The 18368-nt window shown below is 43.6% G+C and overlaps 2 protein-coding genes across 2 annotated transcripts; one reads left to right on the forward strand and one right to left on the reverse strand.

The window, feature by feature from the left end:
- LOC8061003 lies at positions 7979–10819 on the forward strand. Its single transcript, XM_002456679.2, has 3 exons — positions 7979–8656; positions 9472–9599; positions 10344–10819. The coding sequence occupies exons 1-3, from the start codon at positions 8213–8215 to the stop codon at positions 10489–10491; spliced, it is 720 nt and encodes a 239-aa protein (XP_002456724.1). The 5' UTR covers positions 7979–8212; the 3' UTR covers positions 10492–10819.
- LOC8063118 (ubiquitin-like domain-containing CTD phosphatase) lies at positions 12568–16578 on the reverse strand. The gene is made up of 6 exons (XM_002458805.2): positions 16139–16578; positions 14246–14390; positions 13741–13855; positions 13588–13651; positions 13301–13475; positions 12568–13205 (listed from the first exon to the last, which is right to left on the reverse strand). Exons 1-6 carry the CDS (start codon positions 16450–16452, stop codon positions 12960–12962), a joined length of 1059 nt encoding a protein of 352 aa, XP_002458850.1. The 5' UTR covers positions 16453–16578; the 3' UTR covers positions 12568–12959.

The following is an 18368-nucleotide window of genomic DNA, read 5'->3' on the forward strand; positions in this document are numbered from 1 at the left end:
AGTAGTACTAATGATCTGCGCCGGTCGCCAGACGCCAGGGGCAGCGAGAGCAAGCTGCTGCGACTCGCTCGCCGGCTCGCCCTTGGTCGCAGACAGTCGCGGGCAGGCAGCTGCATGCATGGCTAGGCTGTAAAGATCGATCACGGAGCACGAGTAGGCCGGAGACGCGACGCTTCTGCGTGTCAGGTGGATCATGGACGGAACGGCCGGGTGCAGCAGCCGCAGCTTGCCGGCCGGGCCATGATGCGGTTCGGTATTGGGGCGAGCGAAATCTACCTTCTGTCGGAGCCGGAGGGGGTGCTGGCAGGAGCAGGACGGGGACGGGGACGGGGACGGACACGACACGCCAGGATGCCTGCGTGGACGTTGCCGCAGCGTCCGACGACGGCGGGGTTGGGACGAACCGGGATCGGATGGAAGGCGCCGCGTGATCGGTTCGCTGCGTGCTCCGGTGCGGCGGGGATACGCGGCCATGATGCCGGTCGCCGCTGGCTGCCGTTGCATTGCACTGGCGAATTTGGCGTTAGCGCACCGCATCCCCCCGCGCGGCGCGGTAGCGCGCATCGTTCGTGGTCGCCGCGTTGGTCTGGCGCTTGTGCGGCGTGACTGCTGAGAAAGTGTCACGCCGCACGCAGCGCATGCTTTGCCAACTGCCAACCTTCAACTCCTGTGCAAAGATCCTGATGCAAAGCACTTGACGACGACGACTACTGCTACTACTTGAGTGTGTTGGTGACTAGCCTTGTTCAGTTCGTGAAATTTTTTGGCTTTGGCTACTGTAGCATTTTCGTTTGTATATGATAATTATTGTCCAATTACGAACGATTCGTCTCGCAAGTTACACGTAAATTGTGTAATTAGTTTTTATTTTAATCTACATTTAATACTCCATGCATACGTACAAAGATTCGATGTGATAGAGAATCTAAAAAATTTCTAGAAACTAAACAAGGCCTTGGTAGTTGGTACTACTCTCTCCGGTTTGACCACCGTTCGCATCTCTCGATTGACAATCCTACCTGCAACACGCTGCAGTGGTTTGCTTGCAAGATTCCGATGCTCCGGTTCAGTGAACAGCGACACGAAGAATAAAGGACGAACAAGCAGTGCAGCAGACAGCAGGCCAAGTCGTAAAAGTTTATGGGCCAACATGGCCAGGCCCAGAGATGATGATCCGCGTTTCTTTTCCTTTCCTCCATGGCACCGCACAGCGGCCCGTATGATAGACGGACGGCGGAGTGGCATGGGCCGACCCTGTCGCCTGTGCTACCCCGCTCCACGCAAGCCTGTGGTGGTGGGCTGGGACGTTGCGGCCCAGAACGGACCGACCAAAAGAAAGCAATGGGAGGGGCCTGCCGCACTGCAGGCCCGTCGTTCCCTTTTTTTAACACACAAAGCGAATCCAATCCTTACTGGCACGCACGAGCACATCACTCCCTAGACTAGACATGTCGGTTTCACTCGCCATTTTCTGGACTGCACATTGAAGGATTTTTGTTTGTTTTCCGTTCGTCGCGTTGAACTGTTAACTGAGGCGCACAGAAGAGAGAGAAACAAAACGATGGCGTTGTTTAATTCTGAAAAAATTTCGGATTTCAGCATTATAGCATTTTTATTTTTATTTAACAAATATTATTCAATCATGGATTAACTAGATTTAAAAAATTCATCAAATTATTTACAGATAAAATATGTAATTAGTTTTTATTTTCGTCTGTATCTAATACTTAATGCATATGCTCCAAGATTTAATAAAACGAAAAATCTTGAAAAGTTTTTAATTTTTAAAATGAACTAAACAAGGCCGATGTTGTACCTGCACTTTCTGCTTCCCCGCTGTCAGGCATTTGAAAACAAAACCCACGGTACACGTACTAGCGCGGTACAGCTTGCCAGCTCGCACCGTGACGCGCCGGACGTAACCAACAGTGGACGCAGCCTGCAGTATGGGGCAAAGCTGCAGGTCGAAACAGTGGTGAACTCGAGTACCATTGCCCGTGACAGGGCCACGAGGAGTCGAGAACCAGCACCCATCGATGGGCTCCGGATGAGCGGCCGGGATGCCTGGCGCCGGGACCCTAGGCAAGGCTGCGCGATCCGGGACCGGTACTGGTAGTCAGGACCGGAGTAGCGAAATACCCGGGGTGCATTCAAGTCCGCTGCTCACCCTGTCAGGCCCTGCCGCCGTCGCAGGCTCCGCTCCGCTGGCCGCTGGCGGCCGCACGCTTCCCTTCCTCATCGGCTCCTCCTATCATACCCCCGTTCCGTCTGTTTCTGATAATCTGATCTGAGGACGTGCATGCGGCGATGGTCCCCCGCCGTCCGGGGTCCGGCCCCCCGCTGCCGGAGCACGGCGACGTCGAACGGGGGGCTCTTCCGCTGGTACGCTGCGGCGCACGGACGCGCGATGAGGGGAGGGGAGGCGAGACGCGGCTGTCGGTTTCCCCTGGACGTGATGGAACGCATCGGGTGCTTCTTGTCGCGCGCCGGCACGCTGTCGGTGGGGGTGAAACCGAGCGTATTCACCGTTTCACGCCTCGAGTATTTGTATTTCCGACCTGCCATTGTTTCCGTACGCACTACAATGGCATGACAAAAAACCATGCTGATAACTGTGTATTTCCGCGGTTCAAACCACGGCCTTGTTTAGTTCCTAAAAAGTTTTCGATACCATAGCACTTTTGTTTGTTTGTGACAAATATTATCTAACCATAGACTAACTAGAATCAAAAAATTCGTCTCGTGATTTACAGTTAAACTGTATAATTAGTTTTTATTTTCGTCTATATTTAATGTTTAATGCATGTGCCACAAGATTCGATTTGACGGGAAATCTTGAATTTTTTTTGATTTTCAGGTGAACAAACAAAGCCCACGTACGTATAGTAGTAGTACACGGTTTACGTACTGGCGCGGCCACGCCCGCACTGGCGCTGTGGCGCACACGCTGCATGTAGCGTTGGTCGCAGAAAAGCTGACCTCAAAATCATTATTACCGCCAGTGGTGTTTGTACGATGCGAGTAGAAAATCAGCAAGACGACAACAGCCTTTCAGGCGCAAAACGCGATGCGTGCGGATTCAATCCTCCAGGACACACGCCCCTTAACCTGGGGAATTTGCCGATCAAGGTCAGACGATTAGTTTAATCAAAGTGCAAGGGGAGTAGTTAGCATACAGCACCGCCTCTCACGGCCGGGCGTGTCAGCGTGTGGTTTCTGGCGTGGCGCGACGCCGGGAGCTTGGCACACAAACACGGGCCCTTGAAATGATTGCTTGTGCCGGTAGAAAATTCATAAATTAAAAAGCAAAAATCTAAATTAAATTGGGCCACGGGGTAGCACTGTTACTTAGGCTATCTCGAATAGAAGAGGCATTTGGAACCCAAACCCAAAATAGGTTTCCAACACAATACCTATAGCCTCCAACAGAGTACCTATACAGAAGACCCATTTTAGATATTAGGAGAGGCATAACCCAAATTTAGGTATCCTCTCTCTTCGAGACCTATTTGCAGAGAGTGTTGTCTTTTAGGTCTTGTTGTTGGAGAAGACTAAAAATAGGTATGGAACCTTTTACCTGTAGCGCTACCCAAAGGACAAATGGGTCTTGTATTTTGGGTAACCATTGTTGGAGACAGTCTTACTGTATGTTGTGGCCGTCTGTCAATATGCATATAAAATTTCAGAAGTTTATAAGATTTTTCATCGTATCGAATAGTTGATGTATTCATGAAACATTAATTATAAATAAAAAGTAATTAATTATATAGTTTGTTTATAATTTTCGAGACGAATTTTTAAGTTTAGTTAGTTCATACAATAATTATTAAATACAATAAAAGTGTTTAAATAAAAAAACAGATCTAAACGGGCCATACCTATCCAGTCCTCCTCCTGATTTGACATATGATTCGTAGGCTTCAGATCTTCCATTATTAATGCCAGTATATACAGTACTCCACCGTACTGTTACGCACATGTACACGCCACACCCGCACGGTCCCGGCCCTTTGGCTGCACGCAGGCACGCAGGAATCGTTTAGAGTCTAGTACTCCGTAAGAGAGATGCTCCAAAAGCTCCTGCAATATACCGAAAGAATCGTCTAGATAGATACACCATCTCAGCCATTGTAATTGTAATCATGAGACAATAATACACCATCTTGATTTCTACTCGAGGCCTTGTTTAGTTCTAAAAAATTGCAAAAAATTTTTAATTTCTTTTCACATCGAATTATGTAGCACACCTATTGAACAATAAAAAAAGAAAAAAAACTAAATATATAGTTTATATATAATCTATGAGACGATTTTTTTTTTAATTTAGTTAGTTTATGATTAGATAATATTTATTAAATACAAACGAAATTGTTGTATTATTTATTTTGAAGAAAAAATTAGAACTAAACAAGGCTTCGAATCACAGGATTTGTGAAGGTGGAACCCCGACGATATAGTAGAATCCAAGTCACGGTCACGGAGATGTGGCATTAACGAGCGAGTGTCGTCAGCTCTCGCTGCAGTCCGATCCGTGCACCCACCGCCACCGGTACACCACCGCATTGCCCGCGCCGTCCCGTCAGTTTCCACAGGAAACGCACAATGCCCTGACGCATCGACGGGGACGGGTCCTGGTTCGCGCACACGTGATCGCTCGCGCCCGATCTCTGGACGGCCTCCATTTCTGGTCTCCCTCTTGGTGCTCTTTCTGAGGGCCCCAGAACCAGAAAAAGGACCGGCCGGTAGGCCGTACCGTAGCCACACTCTGGAAATAGTATGGAATAGGCCGTAGCTCGTCACGAGCAGATCAACGGAGCATTGTGAAATGTAAACCCCAGCGTACAATCGTAGGCCTCGCTCGCAATAGCCTACTATTGCATGGAATAGATGCCCGCTGGCCGCTGCACCCCCGCATCCGCATCCACATGCATGCGCTGTGCGCAGCACCGGGGGGCACGTCTCGGGCGCTAGCTTTTCCGGCGCCATTCGCGATGGATGATGATGCTCTGCCCGGCGGATGTGGCCGTCCATGGCGCGCCGCCCATCTTTTGCAGGTGGCGCGGAAACATCATGTCACGCTCGGCAAATGATGAAACAATGCAATGCTCCTCACTCCCAGAAAGTAATAAAAAAAATGGTGAGAGGAACTTGAGAATCCGCGCTGTGCCACACGCTGTGAAAGCCATGCATGGCCTGCTGCTGCCACAGCGGGGGAGGCATCCGGCCGTGCCACGTTCGTCCATGGGAATAGAAAATAGAATAATAGAATAGATGCGCGTCGTGTGCATGCAGCTGCAGCATCGTGCGAGAAATGTCACTGACGTTAATCTTGCGTAGGCTGGTCCCTCCAAAATCTAGCGAGGGCCGAGGAGGGTTATCTCTAGGCAATTTCGATCTGTTGAGAACAGGGTCTATTCTTCAATCCTCTGCTAACCTGGCCTGAAATTCCTGAAACGCATACGTAGCCGGTAGCCATGTAGGTTGTGTAGCTAGCTAGCTGCTACCACATGCACATAGAGTAGAACTGTATTTATCTGGAGTACTAAGACTGTAGAGTAGTATATCCCAGTAGTAAAATGACATTTTGGAACGCATACATACGTGTGGAGATACGGCCAAGAATCCCGCACATTGCGAGCCAGAGCGAGCGATTGATGCCGTATTGACCAATCCATCACCGTTTTGGAGCTAACAATACTTACGAAACCTGCCGTATTCCCTCGGCAGGCACCGATCGAAAACATCCGTACGCATGTGAAATTGGTAGGCCAGGAAGAATCTACCCTCAAACACGTCGGTTTTGTTCAGTTCACCCCGAAAACAAAAAATTTTCAAGATTTTTCGTCACATCAAATTTTTTATCACATGTATGAAACATTAAATGTAGACAAAAATAAAAACTAATTGCACAATTTACCTGTAAATCGCGAGACGAATCTTTTGATCCTAGTTAGTCCATGATTGAACAAAATATTTGCCACAAACAAACGAAAGTGCTACAGTAGCAAAATTTAAAATCTTTTCGCATCTAAACAAGGCCGAAGCACAATTTATGCATTGTTATTGAAAGTAAATATAGAAAGACACAGATATAATTCACAAGTGTCATTTTTTTAGATAAAGGATAGAAACTATCCGGCTTCATCTACCCATAGGTAGAATCAGGCCAAATTACGCCTTGTTTAGTTCGCAAAATTTTTTCGTTTTTGGGTTCTGTAGTATTTCGTTTTTATTTGACAAACATTGTCCAATCACGGAGTAACTAGGCTCAAAAGATTCATCTTGCAAATTACAGGTAAACTGTGCAATTAGTTTTTATTTTCGTCTATATTTAATACTCCATGCATGCGGCCAAAGATTCGATGTGACGGAAAATCTTGAAAAATTTTGCGAACTAAACAAGACCTTAATACAATGGGAGAAAAAAAAGAAGATAAATAATGGAAAAATTACATCCCCAACAAGGACTTAAGTAGTCCTATGCAACAAACCGCCTTGATTCAAGATGTCAACTCCTCTGAAATAGGATCACCAGCGTCAAGATAGTCGTCGAAACACGTTTGTCACACCTTAAAAAAGATAGTGAAAACGTTGGACACCGACCACCATTGAAGATTGGATGCTTCTTCTAAGGCAACAGCACAAAGAACTTAGAACAGACATAGACCTGCCATCCAAACTCCGAGCAGTTATGCCAACAAACACCTCCTTCGACGAGAACTGCACATGTCTATAACAAGGTATTCCATCGTAATTACTCTACCAGCGAAAGCGAGATTCTGCGATCTGTCCCTCGTTCTACTAAATTTTACTGCGTCAGCTGCAGTAAATAAACAATAAAATAAATCAAGCCAGGACTGAGAAATCACAGCTGATGGGTCAATTGAAAATGCAAATAGTACGATAATATGCCAGTACGACGAGTAGTGCTTTGCATTTCTTCTGCTTACCCATGCTTTCTCGGCTGATACTACCTCCTCATTCTCGGGAAATAAAAATCTTTATTCTACTTAGAGTTGTACATTTTGATATTATATATATATCCAATAAATTCAATCAAACTTACAGGCGGTTTGATTTTGATTAGACTTAAAACTGCATTACTCCTTCTATCCAAAAAATAATAATCTAAATTCTAGATCCAGAACAAGCTAAACTATATCTTAAATTTAACTAAATTTATAGAAAACATTATCAACATTTTATGTTCCTAAATAGGTTTACTACAAATATTTAGTATAATGCTGTTTATTTGGAATTGTAATTGTCATTGCCTTTTATATAAATCTTAATTGAATTTAAAATTATTTGACTGCTCGAAGGTGAGATTTTTGTGACAGTTTTATTTTTGAAGCACTGACAGAGTATTTTTTAGACGGAGGCACTTTTTGTTCACCGCCAACTTTCTCTTAGTTCAAACTTTTTAAGATTTTTTATCACATTAAATCTTACGGCACATGTGTGAAACACTAAATGTAGATAAAAATAAAAATTAATTATACAATTTACTTATAAATTGCGAGATAAATCTTTTAAGACAATAATTACCAAATAAAAATGAAAATTCCACCATACCAAAAACCAAAAAAAAATCGTAACTAAGGCCTTGTTTAGTTCCGAAAAGATTTCGGATTTCGGTACTGTAGCACTTTCGTTTGTTTGTGACAAATATTATTCAATTATAGACTAACTAAGATCAAAAGATTCGTCTCGCGATTTCCAGTTAAACTGTGTAATTAGTTTTTGCTTTCGTCTATATTTAATGCTTCATGCATGTGCCGTAAGATTCGATGTGACGGGGAATCTTGAAAATTTTTTGCTTTTTGGGGTGAACTAAACAAGGCCTAAACGAGGTCTAAGGTGAGGTGACTAGCATATATACCGTGTCTGTATGTAGCTTGGAGTACTACTAGTATTTAATAAGGTTGCAGTGGCGCTGCTAGTCCAATACGCTCGTGACCACCTCTGCTTTACGCGGCCTTGTCCTTTGCTCCACCTTGCCATCCATCCATCCATATAGCTAGCTCTCCACGATGCGCTCTCCCCTGTGCTCTGCACGTAGCCATATCACACCGCACACGGTACTCGTCCTCCTCCTCGCAGAGCTTGCACCAGCACGCCACCTTAGCTTGCTGTGCTCGCACTCGCACAGTTGCGAGCGCATTGCATTTGCGCAGCACGCAGCTAGGCGGCCGGGAAGCATAGCTGGCAGATGGCGAGCAGCGCGGGGGACCGGTTCCTGAGGCAGCTGAGCGCGAGCAACGGCGGCGACGACGAAGGGGTCTGCGGCGGCCTGCAGCTGGACCAGCAGGAGTACGGCGGCGCCGGCGCGGGGAGGAGGGGCTCCCGGCGGTGGTCCAAGAAGCGGGCCGCCGCCGCCGCCGCCGCGAGGGGCTACGGCGCCGGCGCCGGCGGGTACGGCGTGAAGCAGCAGGCGGAGGCCGCCGCAACTGCCGCGAGGAAGCGGGTGATGGTGGTGGTGGATGAGACCTCGGGCTCCAAGCACGCCATGATGTGGGCGCTCACCCACGTCGCCAACAAGGGGGACTTCCTCACGCTGCTCCACGTCCTGCCGCACTCCGGCAGCGGCCGGGGCGAGGAGGCCTCCTCCCTCGCCAACTCACTCGGCACGCTCTGCAAGGCCTCCAGGCCAGAGGTGCGCATCTGCAACACCTGCATTTGCATTTGCTAGCTGATTAGTGAAGCTTAGTTATAATTAGCTACTACCCTGTAACATGTTACTCGTAAGCAGTGCACATTTGAACCAACTTTGGTTACAGTACAGCTAGCCTTCTTTTGGTAGCATGTGCTTGGAGCCATGCACAAGAGAATTACTAGTAGTTAATTAACTACTGGAAAAAACTACACCAACAAGAGAATACTAGGAGTTAATTAAAAACAATGACACCAACAAAGGGATTCATGGGTTCATGACAGTTCTTGTTAAAAAAAGGGATTCTGTCCTGGTTCCTCGTCAAAAAGAAAAAAAAGGATTCTGGTTGTTAGGTAATCTGGAGAAGTCACTCATCACCTGACGTTTTAAGATTGCCTTTTTAGACTTGTAACCAGTTGGGGAGATCATAGAAGAGATCAGAATCCACTTTTGTGTCTGCATGGATCAGGATCTAGATCCCAGACAGATAAAAAAAGGCCAGGGCACCATATATATCAATCGACCTGGGTCTCCATTTCTACTACAAAGGAAGTAAGCAACAGACTGGGGGGCTCTGGTCCCCTAAAATCTGAAATCATAAATCAGGGCATTATGAAATGCAATCTCATCATGTCTGGTTTTTGTTTGCTTCAATCCAAAGCCTTAGTTATTTCGTTGTCTCTGCACTTGCCTGCTTAAGTGTGACAGTAGAGGTGCATCAACTATTCCTTTGTCTTTGTTGTGTTGTGGCCTGTAAATCAGTAAATGTAAATAAGGTCATGATGGCTCACGAAGAGAAATGTGAATGATGGTGGTAGGTGGAGGTTGAAGCCCTTGTGATCCAAGGGCCCAAGCTGGGCACCGTGCTCAGCCAGGTGAAGAAGCTGGAGGCCTCCGTGCTGGTGCTCAGCCAATGCAAGCCATCTCCTTACTGCTGGCTAAGCTGGTAAGGCACTCCGCACCATACCCCTTATCCATTCTGCATATGTCTTGGAAATGTGAAGCTCTCAGAGGTCAACTATGGACAGTGAAATTGTGGTAAGAGAATCTCTCATGATGCCAATCCGTGGTGTTTCGTTTAAAAATGAAAAACTAAGCTTAGACTTCATAACTACTCCAGTAATTTATATATCTATACATGCCAGCAGAATATTCGACTGTTCTCAGGTTTAGCTTATCCTCTTAGGTAAACAATTCAAAAAACGCTAGGTCAAGGTTGTGGAGTGAGCTGATTGGCACTTGGTTAGTTGGCTTCAGTCTCAATGTATACTCTCTGTAAGATACTACCATTAAAAAGAAGGTAAAAAAAAACGTAATTATGAGAGGCCCTACTCACAAGTGGTGGCCAAACTATTTGTAAAAGAATCGTTGCTCACCACCGTTCAATACTAGGGTCCATGCCTTTGGGTGAAAACAACGCTTTATGATGCAGCGGCCATGTGCAATCCATAAATCGCAGATGCCATGCTTGTCCTTCTAGATACACCTCTCCTAAATAAAGCAAGAATCATACACACAGCTACCAGCAATACTATAGTACTACCCTTTTGCTGCAATGTCACATCACATGTGGCGTGGCATCTGAATCTCGGTAGTTAAGGTTGGATTAGGGAAAATGTACTCGTTCACCTCAGTGATAACCAGCCGTCGTTTGAGCAAATTCCAATGCTGTAATTCTTTTTTTTTTCAGTTTGCTACGGAGCAGCAGCGAGGAGTTTGTGGAGCAATGCATCAACCAGGCGGAGTGCCTGACGCTGGCGGTGAGGAAGCAGAGCAAGGGCGTCGGTGGGTACCTCGTCAGCACCCGGTGGCAGAAGAACTTCTGGCTGCTGGCTTGACGACCATTTTACCTAGTTGCGGCTGCTACTACTCCACGATCATGTTTTGTGTAACCATAGAGTGTCTGCTGTCATTTCGTGTAACCAAGTGCATCACCAAAAAAAAACTTCTGCCTCTCTCTCTCGATCTGTATTCTGTGGCATGTCGTGTATGCGTCCGTGGATCGTCCTGCCTCCTTCCTGTTGTAAAGCCAAATAGCCCCCCAAATCTGACCACCCTCTCCTACAAACCTGTATCTTCCGTCCCTGCGAGTCTTCAGCGTTCGTGTAATCTGTACTGGACAATCATGTAAGGCTGCATAAATGACCAATTCTGTTGTACGGTGCTTCTTGTTTGCTGGAATTGACTTAAGGTTGAGGCTGCCTGACTGGCTCTTTGTTTGCAGATTACGCTACCGGACGAGTCTGATTGCGTAACCACGACAGAAGAACAGCGCAAAATCGGGATGAAAACATCGGCAAGACCATGGCGACGTTTCCAATGCAGTAGCTCGAAATTGGAAATACGACTCGCGCTCAAGCTCGGGCCTTGTTTAGTTCTTGAAATTTTTTTTCAGATTCCCCGTCACATCGAATATTTAAACGTATACATGGAGTATTAAATATAGATAAAAATAAAAACTAATTGCACAGTTTGGTCGAAATTGACGAGACGAATCTTTTAAGCCTAGTTAGTCTATAATTGGACAATATTTGTCAAATACAAACGAAAGTACTATTATTTTTATTTTATAAAAAATTTTGGAAGTAAACAAGGCCTTGGGTGCGACAAGGGAAGTTCAGTGACATTTGGTATTTCATATTTGGGTCCCGTTCCGCCTGCCACTAATATCCTCTGAAGCACAAGTGAAACCAGTGGGCACCGCTTTGATGGTCGCAGGGTTGGGAAGCAACGGGGCAAAGAATTAAAACGGTTATTATTACCGATGGCAGGTGACGACGCAGATGGCAGTGCTGAGTGCTGCGACATCATGGATCATCCACCAAAAATAAAAATAAAAATGCAGCGTCTCATGCAAGAATTCAGGCCTTGTTTAGTTGGCAAAATGAAAAGTTTTCAGACGCTGTAGCACTTTCATTTGTTTATGACAACTATTATCTAATTATAGACTAACTATACTTAAAAGATTTATCTCACGATTTACAGACAAACTGTGTTGTTAGTTTTTGTTTTTGATTATATTTAATGCTCCATACATGTGCCGCAAGATTCGATGTAACAGGGAATCTTGAATTTTTTTTTGTTTTTAGAGTGAACTAAACAAGGCCTGAGGGTGCTGAAATTTTTCAATACTAGCAATGTCCAATAGCGTTGTTCATCCCTCCCAAAGTCCAAGTACTGATGATGCTACCATTGCGAGTACGACGTGTTCCCAGACATGTTACCTTGGGCAGGCCTCTATCTAACAAAATTCATGTTTCAGAGTTGCTTGGTTGTTACTCTCACAAACTTTACTGTGGAGCAGCTCCACAAAAAACTGAAGTTTGTAGAGTATCTCTTTAGGTGCTCTCACAACTCCATTTTTCTTCGAACTGAGTATGTGGAGCTGAAACCATTTGGCTGAAAAACGTGGAGCAAAGCTGAAAAACAGGGAGCAGAACAGTCCCAAACAAAGAGGTGCTCTCACAACTCATTTTTCTTCGAACTGAGTGTGTGGAGCTGAAACCATTTGGCTGAAAAACGTGAAGCAAAGCTGAAAATTTTCAGGAAACAGAACAGTCCCAAACACCCCCTTAAATGGCCACAGATGGTTCAGCACCGAAGCTCTAAAGCGGGCATATGTTGCTAATAAGAATATGGCATTTGATACGAGTATTAAACCCCAACTACCCCCACTTTGATACACACACTTTGATACAGTTGTCACACCAAATACTACCAGAGGTCTGCCTCTGCCCAGTAAATACTACCAGACTCCAGTACAGCTGCCCCTATCAGCATAGCAAGCAACGAGTATTTATCAAGGCGGTCCTCGCGGCTACGGACACGCTGAATTATGAACAGACAGCGGCACGCGCTAGACCGGGACCATAACGTTCACTGTTTCCTACACACATGTCATATAGCCTGCAGCATCAGCACCATCATCAGATATTATGGCCTTACAAGAGCCAGAAGCAGCTAGTCTCATCAGAAGAAGACCCCTACTACTAAGTACACCCAATTCAGCCCAGTCAAGGCCCCCATCATAATCCAACAAGGACCATGCTGATAAATGGCTCAGCAGCCTAATAATTGTTGCAGACAACTGCAGAGGCAAGCTGGAATGGAAGTCAGCGTGGGGCACAAAGATGGGCAAAAATCAGCGTAAGATTCAGGTTTAACTGAGCAGAGAAAATGTTCTAAGTAAATACTGGGGTTGTCCCGGTCATTCCGTTACTCTAATCTGAGTGCTATCCGTGGCACTGAAAACAAAACAAAATAGGCGTTCTGTTTTTCTTTCTGAAAGTCACTATACCGAAGGAAGCTAAGAGCGCTTGCGTCTCTTTGCGCTCTCATCTACAAAGGACTCCCATTTACCGTGGTCCAGCTTGCTGAGATCTTCTAGGTCTCCTATCGAAAGCAGGTAGTGTGTAAGCTTCACCAGCTCATGATCATCATGCCTGTTCGAGTGCGCTTTCCTGAATGGCTTGATCACAAGACCATTCTGTGGATTCATGACAAAATTCCTTCTCAGATCATCAAACATGATGGTGTTCTTTTCGTTGTAGTACTGCATATGGAGAAGACACAATAGAAGTGGATGAGAACCCAACACAGTTTCACATTAAATTGGTAATACAAGAAGCACAGAAATAGAATACTAACCTCAGGAAATTGAGCCCAAATGACACCAAGAGGCTTGCAGTCAAAAGTTTTCTTCCTACTTTGATTTTCGGATTGCACAGTTATCATAGCCAAGTGATCCATAAGAGCAGTAATTTTGTAGTCAGGGTTGCCAAGAACTCCAAGTTGTTCCATTTTCAACTCCACCCATTTCATACTGCGTCCAAGGGTCAAGGTATTATTATTATTATTACTAGTACCTTGCCTTAGCAGTTTCAAATCAGAATTATAACCAATTAGTTGATAGACGAGGGTGCCAAAAAGCTTACCTAGTTGCTGACCATATCATGATGTCATATTTTGAATATGCAGCTGTGAGGAACTGGTGAAGATCTGTAAAGAGGATTATGGCACACAATTTAAATGACAGCACACTAGAGGAAACGTAGCAGATTAACAGCGGTGCTGAAACATCCCCTTACATGGGCGCATGAGTTCCATAGGATTCTCAGCTGTTGACTTATGGTCAAACAGAGTATAGTCAATGTCAAGGACAAGCAGCTTCTTTCCTTTGCGGCATGGATTCAAGAGCTTGATCTATAAGAATATACACCAAAAAGCATATCAATCACTGCCTAACTTTTTTTTTGTTTTGAAAGAATGGCAGGAGCTCTGCCTCTCAATTAAGGAAGGAAAGAAACAAGGGTTTATAAGGCGGGAGCTCTGCCTCTCAATCACTGCCTAACTTTAACATTGTAGTAACTAGTAAGAGCTCAACAAGCAACAGCGTCAACACAAAAGCAACATCACGCACTCCTAACTGTTCCTTCATGTTGTTGTCAACACCAGTAAAGTAGGTAGAGAAAACAAGAGAAACTTAGTTCCGGCTAAGTAATCATTGCTCAGATAACATAGTGAATATATTCTTTAAAATAGGTAAAAAAATGTAAACCACGTAGCATTAACCTGAGAAATAATAAAATGTACCTTATATTGACTTGCACGCCGCTTTAATTTTTGCTTGTAGACATCTTTATCCTTAATGGCTGTAGCTTCATTCTGCTCAAAGTCAAAATCATCAAGTAACTCCGGATCATCTTCTTGTCCGACAAATATTTCTTCTTCAATAGTACTGAAATTTAGAAAAGGCAACTTTAAATACATACAAAATACTATGAGGAAACAATGACAACCTTCAAAATATAGGGAGGAAACCAAATAGTATAAAATTTGATATTTCAAACATAAGTACATTGTTTGAGATATATGGTCACAGTAAAGGAATGATTAAAAAGCTTTAAATGAATTATATCACCCTGCTGGGTGTTGAGTAAAGATAAGACAACTAGACAACTGGTCCGTTGTGCACAACAAATACTTCACTATGACAGGATGACCACTTAATTGATTATTACTGTTCAGAGAGACTCTTTAGGCATCAATATGATTCACTAAAAGGCATAGGAATAACTACAAATCAGATATTTTAAAAATTAAAAAGGATCTCAAAATCGAATTTGGGAGTGGTATTCAAGTGAAAATTATGCATTATCTTACCAAATTAGCAGGCATGAAACCTAGCTGCTACACATATGAAGGTTTTCACCCAATAGTAATGCACACTTATGTGAGCAAATATCTCACTGCCATGAACTCAAGATGCATCTTTATCCTCAAACTGTCTCATCCCACCCACTATACACTAAGAGTCTAAGATAGCGATGAACTCATGGTCCACCTCTGTCATAGAAAACTCAAAAACAAATTTACCACAAGACAGTCCAAACAGAAAACAAAAGCTTCATAGGATAACTGTACAAATTAGGCATAAGGTGCAGAGCACAGATGCATCTTAACAAAATTCAATGGGCAATGGTCTAAATTTGGGAGATTTGATGAAACTCTGTGACTTAGTAAGTTACACATGTAAACAGAATCTGTATAGGGAGTGACCAAAATAAAATTTGTTTGTTTGAGAAGTTTCTACTTTTTAATAGGAAGTGCCAAATTATTTTTGAGATTAGGATGTCCAACGCCATCTATCAAATTTTAAACAGATTAGATTTCTCTGAAATAAGAAATCAGATCATATTATCTATGTAACATGACAACTGAAGACAAACATTACTATAAGCCTCAGATAACCACCAATATGGTATGTAAACTAAAATCCAGAAAGTTCTAACTAAGATTTGTAGGATTTGGAGAATTGTTCATCATCAAAAAGTAGTAACATCAAATACTACACAAATGGTTTGATCATTGGTGCAGTCAAGCTAATCCAAAGCAAAAATGAACTGCTCGTCAGTCATCACATTAGAGCAAAATGTAATGTGAATATGTAATCAAACTGCAATTTTTTATGCCAAACGAACAAGGCGTTAACATCTCATTCCCATCTCTGTAAGACCAAAATGAACCTAGCATATGCTTCTGCCATCATCACCGATCCACTTGAACAACCCACGAAAAAGGTTCCCAAATCACAAACACAAAAAATGGAAGTAGGGGACTGGAGGTTTCCATAAATCTCCAAAAAAAAACAGAAAATTCCACTTCACTATCTCAATTCACAGACCTAACCAGGCACCACAATTAGATAACGAACACCACGACGAAGACAAATCAACCAAGGAGTCCAAACAAGCTAGGGTTTAGCGATCGGGTATTCTAGCCCCAGCCGTCACCACTCCCGTCTCAAAATAAGAGCACTTGCCCACGATCCACACCAAGTGTACCTCTCCGAACTCCGATCCATTCGGCAACCGGTACCCAGCAGCCCGGCAGATATTCACAGACCAACCCTCCAATTCCACGCCAAGCACAAGTTGAACCAAAAATCACGCAAGCGAGGAGATGGGGGAGAATCGCATCGCTTACCCGATCATGCTGATCTTCCCGTTGGGCTTGAATGGGATGGAGGAGAGGAGGGTGGAGTCGTCGATGTCCTTGAGTATGAGCTTGGGGTAGAGCAGCGTCTGACGCTTGGGGAGCACCCCGGTGACCTCGCAGATGCGCAGTTTGAGCTCACCCAGCGTATCGTCCCCCACCATCCGCACCGTCTGCTCCTGCCCGCGCCACTTCACCACCAGCGTCATCTCCTCCGGCGGCGCCGCCTCCGCCACCGCGGCGAGAGAGGCCGCGTCTACCGGCGAGGGTCCCGCTGCTGATGAGGACGAGGCCGTGTCCGCCATGGCCTTCGAATAGGAGAGGAACGAAGGGTTTCGATTCGTCCCCCGACCCGTTCCAGGAGAGGAAGGAAATGGGGAAGGAGAACCGACAGACTCGAGCCCCAATTGGATAGCCAGGAGCCCAGGACCAGACCAGAAGGAAGCAGGTTTAGGTCCGTCCATGAAAGAATTAATAACCATAACAACTGCTCGGTCCGTCCATGAAAGAATTAATAACCATAACAAATTGATAGTAACAATTAAAATACAAATTACGAATCTAATAGCATTGTTGCAGTATCTCTAATAATTTAGAAAGATTACAATAGTAAATGATATTACAATATAACTCTACGATTCTCTTTTTGGAATAGAGTTGATGATAACCTCATCTTTCTTTTGATTGAAGAACTCTCTCAATAAATATAACCAAGCAATTGTTCAAATAGCCATTACCCATTTTATTCCTTTATTTATTCTCCATATAATTCACCGTAGAAAAACACTTTCAACACTAGCAGTGGCTATAGGAAGAATTAGCACCAACTTAAGAAGCTTGCAAACATAGCATTGTTCATGTTTTTTGTTGACAAGCATAATTGAAAGCTCATCATCCAGGTTCTTCAAATTTTTAAACCTTTTAGCTCTACGCACATGAGAAATTTGATTATCCCTATGGCTGCACTTGTGAATTAAGGTGCATCACTCTATAATCAGTGGCACAGTAGCGATTTCAAAAATAGCCCCTAAAATCAAGACTACCTCTGATTGTTTATGAGGTAGCGAAGTTGGCTTACATTGTCTTTTCTCAACAGAAGCTGCCATATGTGAATCCTTTTGGTTGCAAATATACAATTGAGATCTAGCACATATGAAACCAAATAACGATGCTTAAGTTCAATTCAACCCGTTCTAGTCAAGAATACTTTAGTTATATGTTGTTCATAAAAGAACATTTGGTCGAACCAAGTGTAGCTGAGGTTAGATTCTTTATGATGAAACTTAGCTACTTACTTTCAAGTTCTCAACTTGATGGTGCTCCTCTAGTAAGCACACCTGCAACCTAAGATGTTGTGGTACTATGTGCGGCATGCACACTTTGCAAAAAAAAAAAAGTTCTCAACTTGATGTGAATCCTCACATTAAATCCAAGATTTAACAACATTGTTCTTTTAGTGATAAACGATGTGTCCTCGACAACGTGTGACTTAGAGCAAGGCTAATAATACAGGATACTATTGGTTGTAAGGTTATTACAGCCTTCTCTCAGTCCACCGTTATAGTAATTAGTTCTTCATTATTAAATATTACTACATGTCTCACTTATCTTTCTCATAAAATTTCGGTGTCTAAGTCAGCTGTAAACTTATAGCCTATTTCTCTTCTCTCTCCTTCACCTTAGTATTTAATTTATCGGCCTTGTTTAGTTCCAAAATATTTTGGGCCAGATGTAAATTTTTTTGCTATTTTGCATTTTGGAAGTAAACATGTCCAAAATATTTTGGCCCTAAATTTTTTGAAAAATTGAATAGGGACATTAAGGCCTTGTTTAGTTCCAATTTTTTTTTTGCAAAATAGACATTATAGTACTTTCGTTTTATTTGATAAATATTGTCTAATAATGGAATAACTAGGCTCAAAAGATTCGTCTTGCAAATTACATATAAAATGTGCAATTAGTTGTTTTTTATCTATATTTAATGCTCTATACATGTGCCACAAGATTCGATGCGACAAAGAATCTGAAAAAGTTTGCAATTTTTTTTTAGAAAGTAAACACCAAAACAAAAAAAAATGGTGTTAGAATTTTGGTGGGCTGCTCAAGGTTTTAGGTTTTTGGAGTTTTTTTTTTCAAAAAACTTTAGGAACTAAACAAGGCCTAAGATAACTTTTGTATCGTCAAGATCAGTTCTGAGTTTTTTTATTTAAGATCATTAAGA

Source organism: Sorghum bicolor, chromosome 3, assembly GCF_000003195.3.
Source record: "Sorghum bicolor cultivar BTx623 chromosome 3, Sorghum_bicolor_NCBIv3, whole genome shotgun sequence".
Taxonomy (NCBI): Eukaryota; Viridiplantae; Streptophyta; class Magnoliopsida; order Poales; family Poaceae; genus Sorghum; species Sorghum bicolor.

What these genes read in the sequence shown, in the direction of transcription:
- LOC8061003 (XM_002456679.2), top strand. Translation starts at nt 8,213, where the DNA reads ATGGCGAGCAGCGCGGGGGACCGGTTCCTGAGGCAGCTGAGCGCGAGC. An exon ending in GCAAGGCCTCCAGGCCAGAG is followed by an intron (nt 8,657 to 9,471) that starts GTGCGCATCTGC and finishes TGATGGTGGTAG; the next exon opens with GTGGAGGTTGAAGCCCTTGT. An exon ending in CCTTACTGCTGGCTAAGCTG is followed by an intron (nt 9,600 to 10,343) that starts GTAAGGCACTCC and finishes TTTTTTTTTCAG; the next exon opens with TTTGCTACGGAGCAGCAGCG.
- LOC8063118 (XM_002458805.2), bottom strand. Translation starts at nt 16,452, where the DNA reads ATGGCGGACACGGCCTCGTCCTCATCAGCAGCGGGACCCTCGCCGGTA. An exon ending in GGCGTGCAAGTCAATATAAG is followed by an intron (nt 13,856 to 14,245) that starts GTACATTTTATT and finishes ATATTCTTATAG; the next exon opens with ATCAAGCTCTTGAATCCATG. An exon ending in ATGATATGGTCAGCAACTAG is followed by an intron (nt 13,476 to 13,587) that starts GTAAGCTTTTTG and finishes CCTTGGACGCAG; the next exon opens with TATGAAATGGGTGGAGTTGA.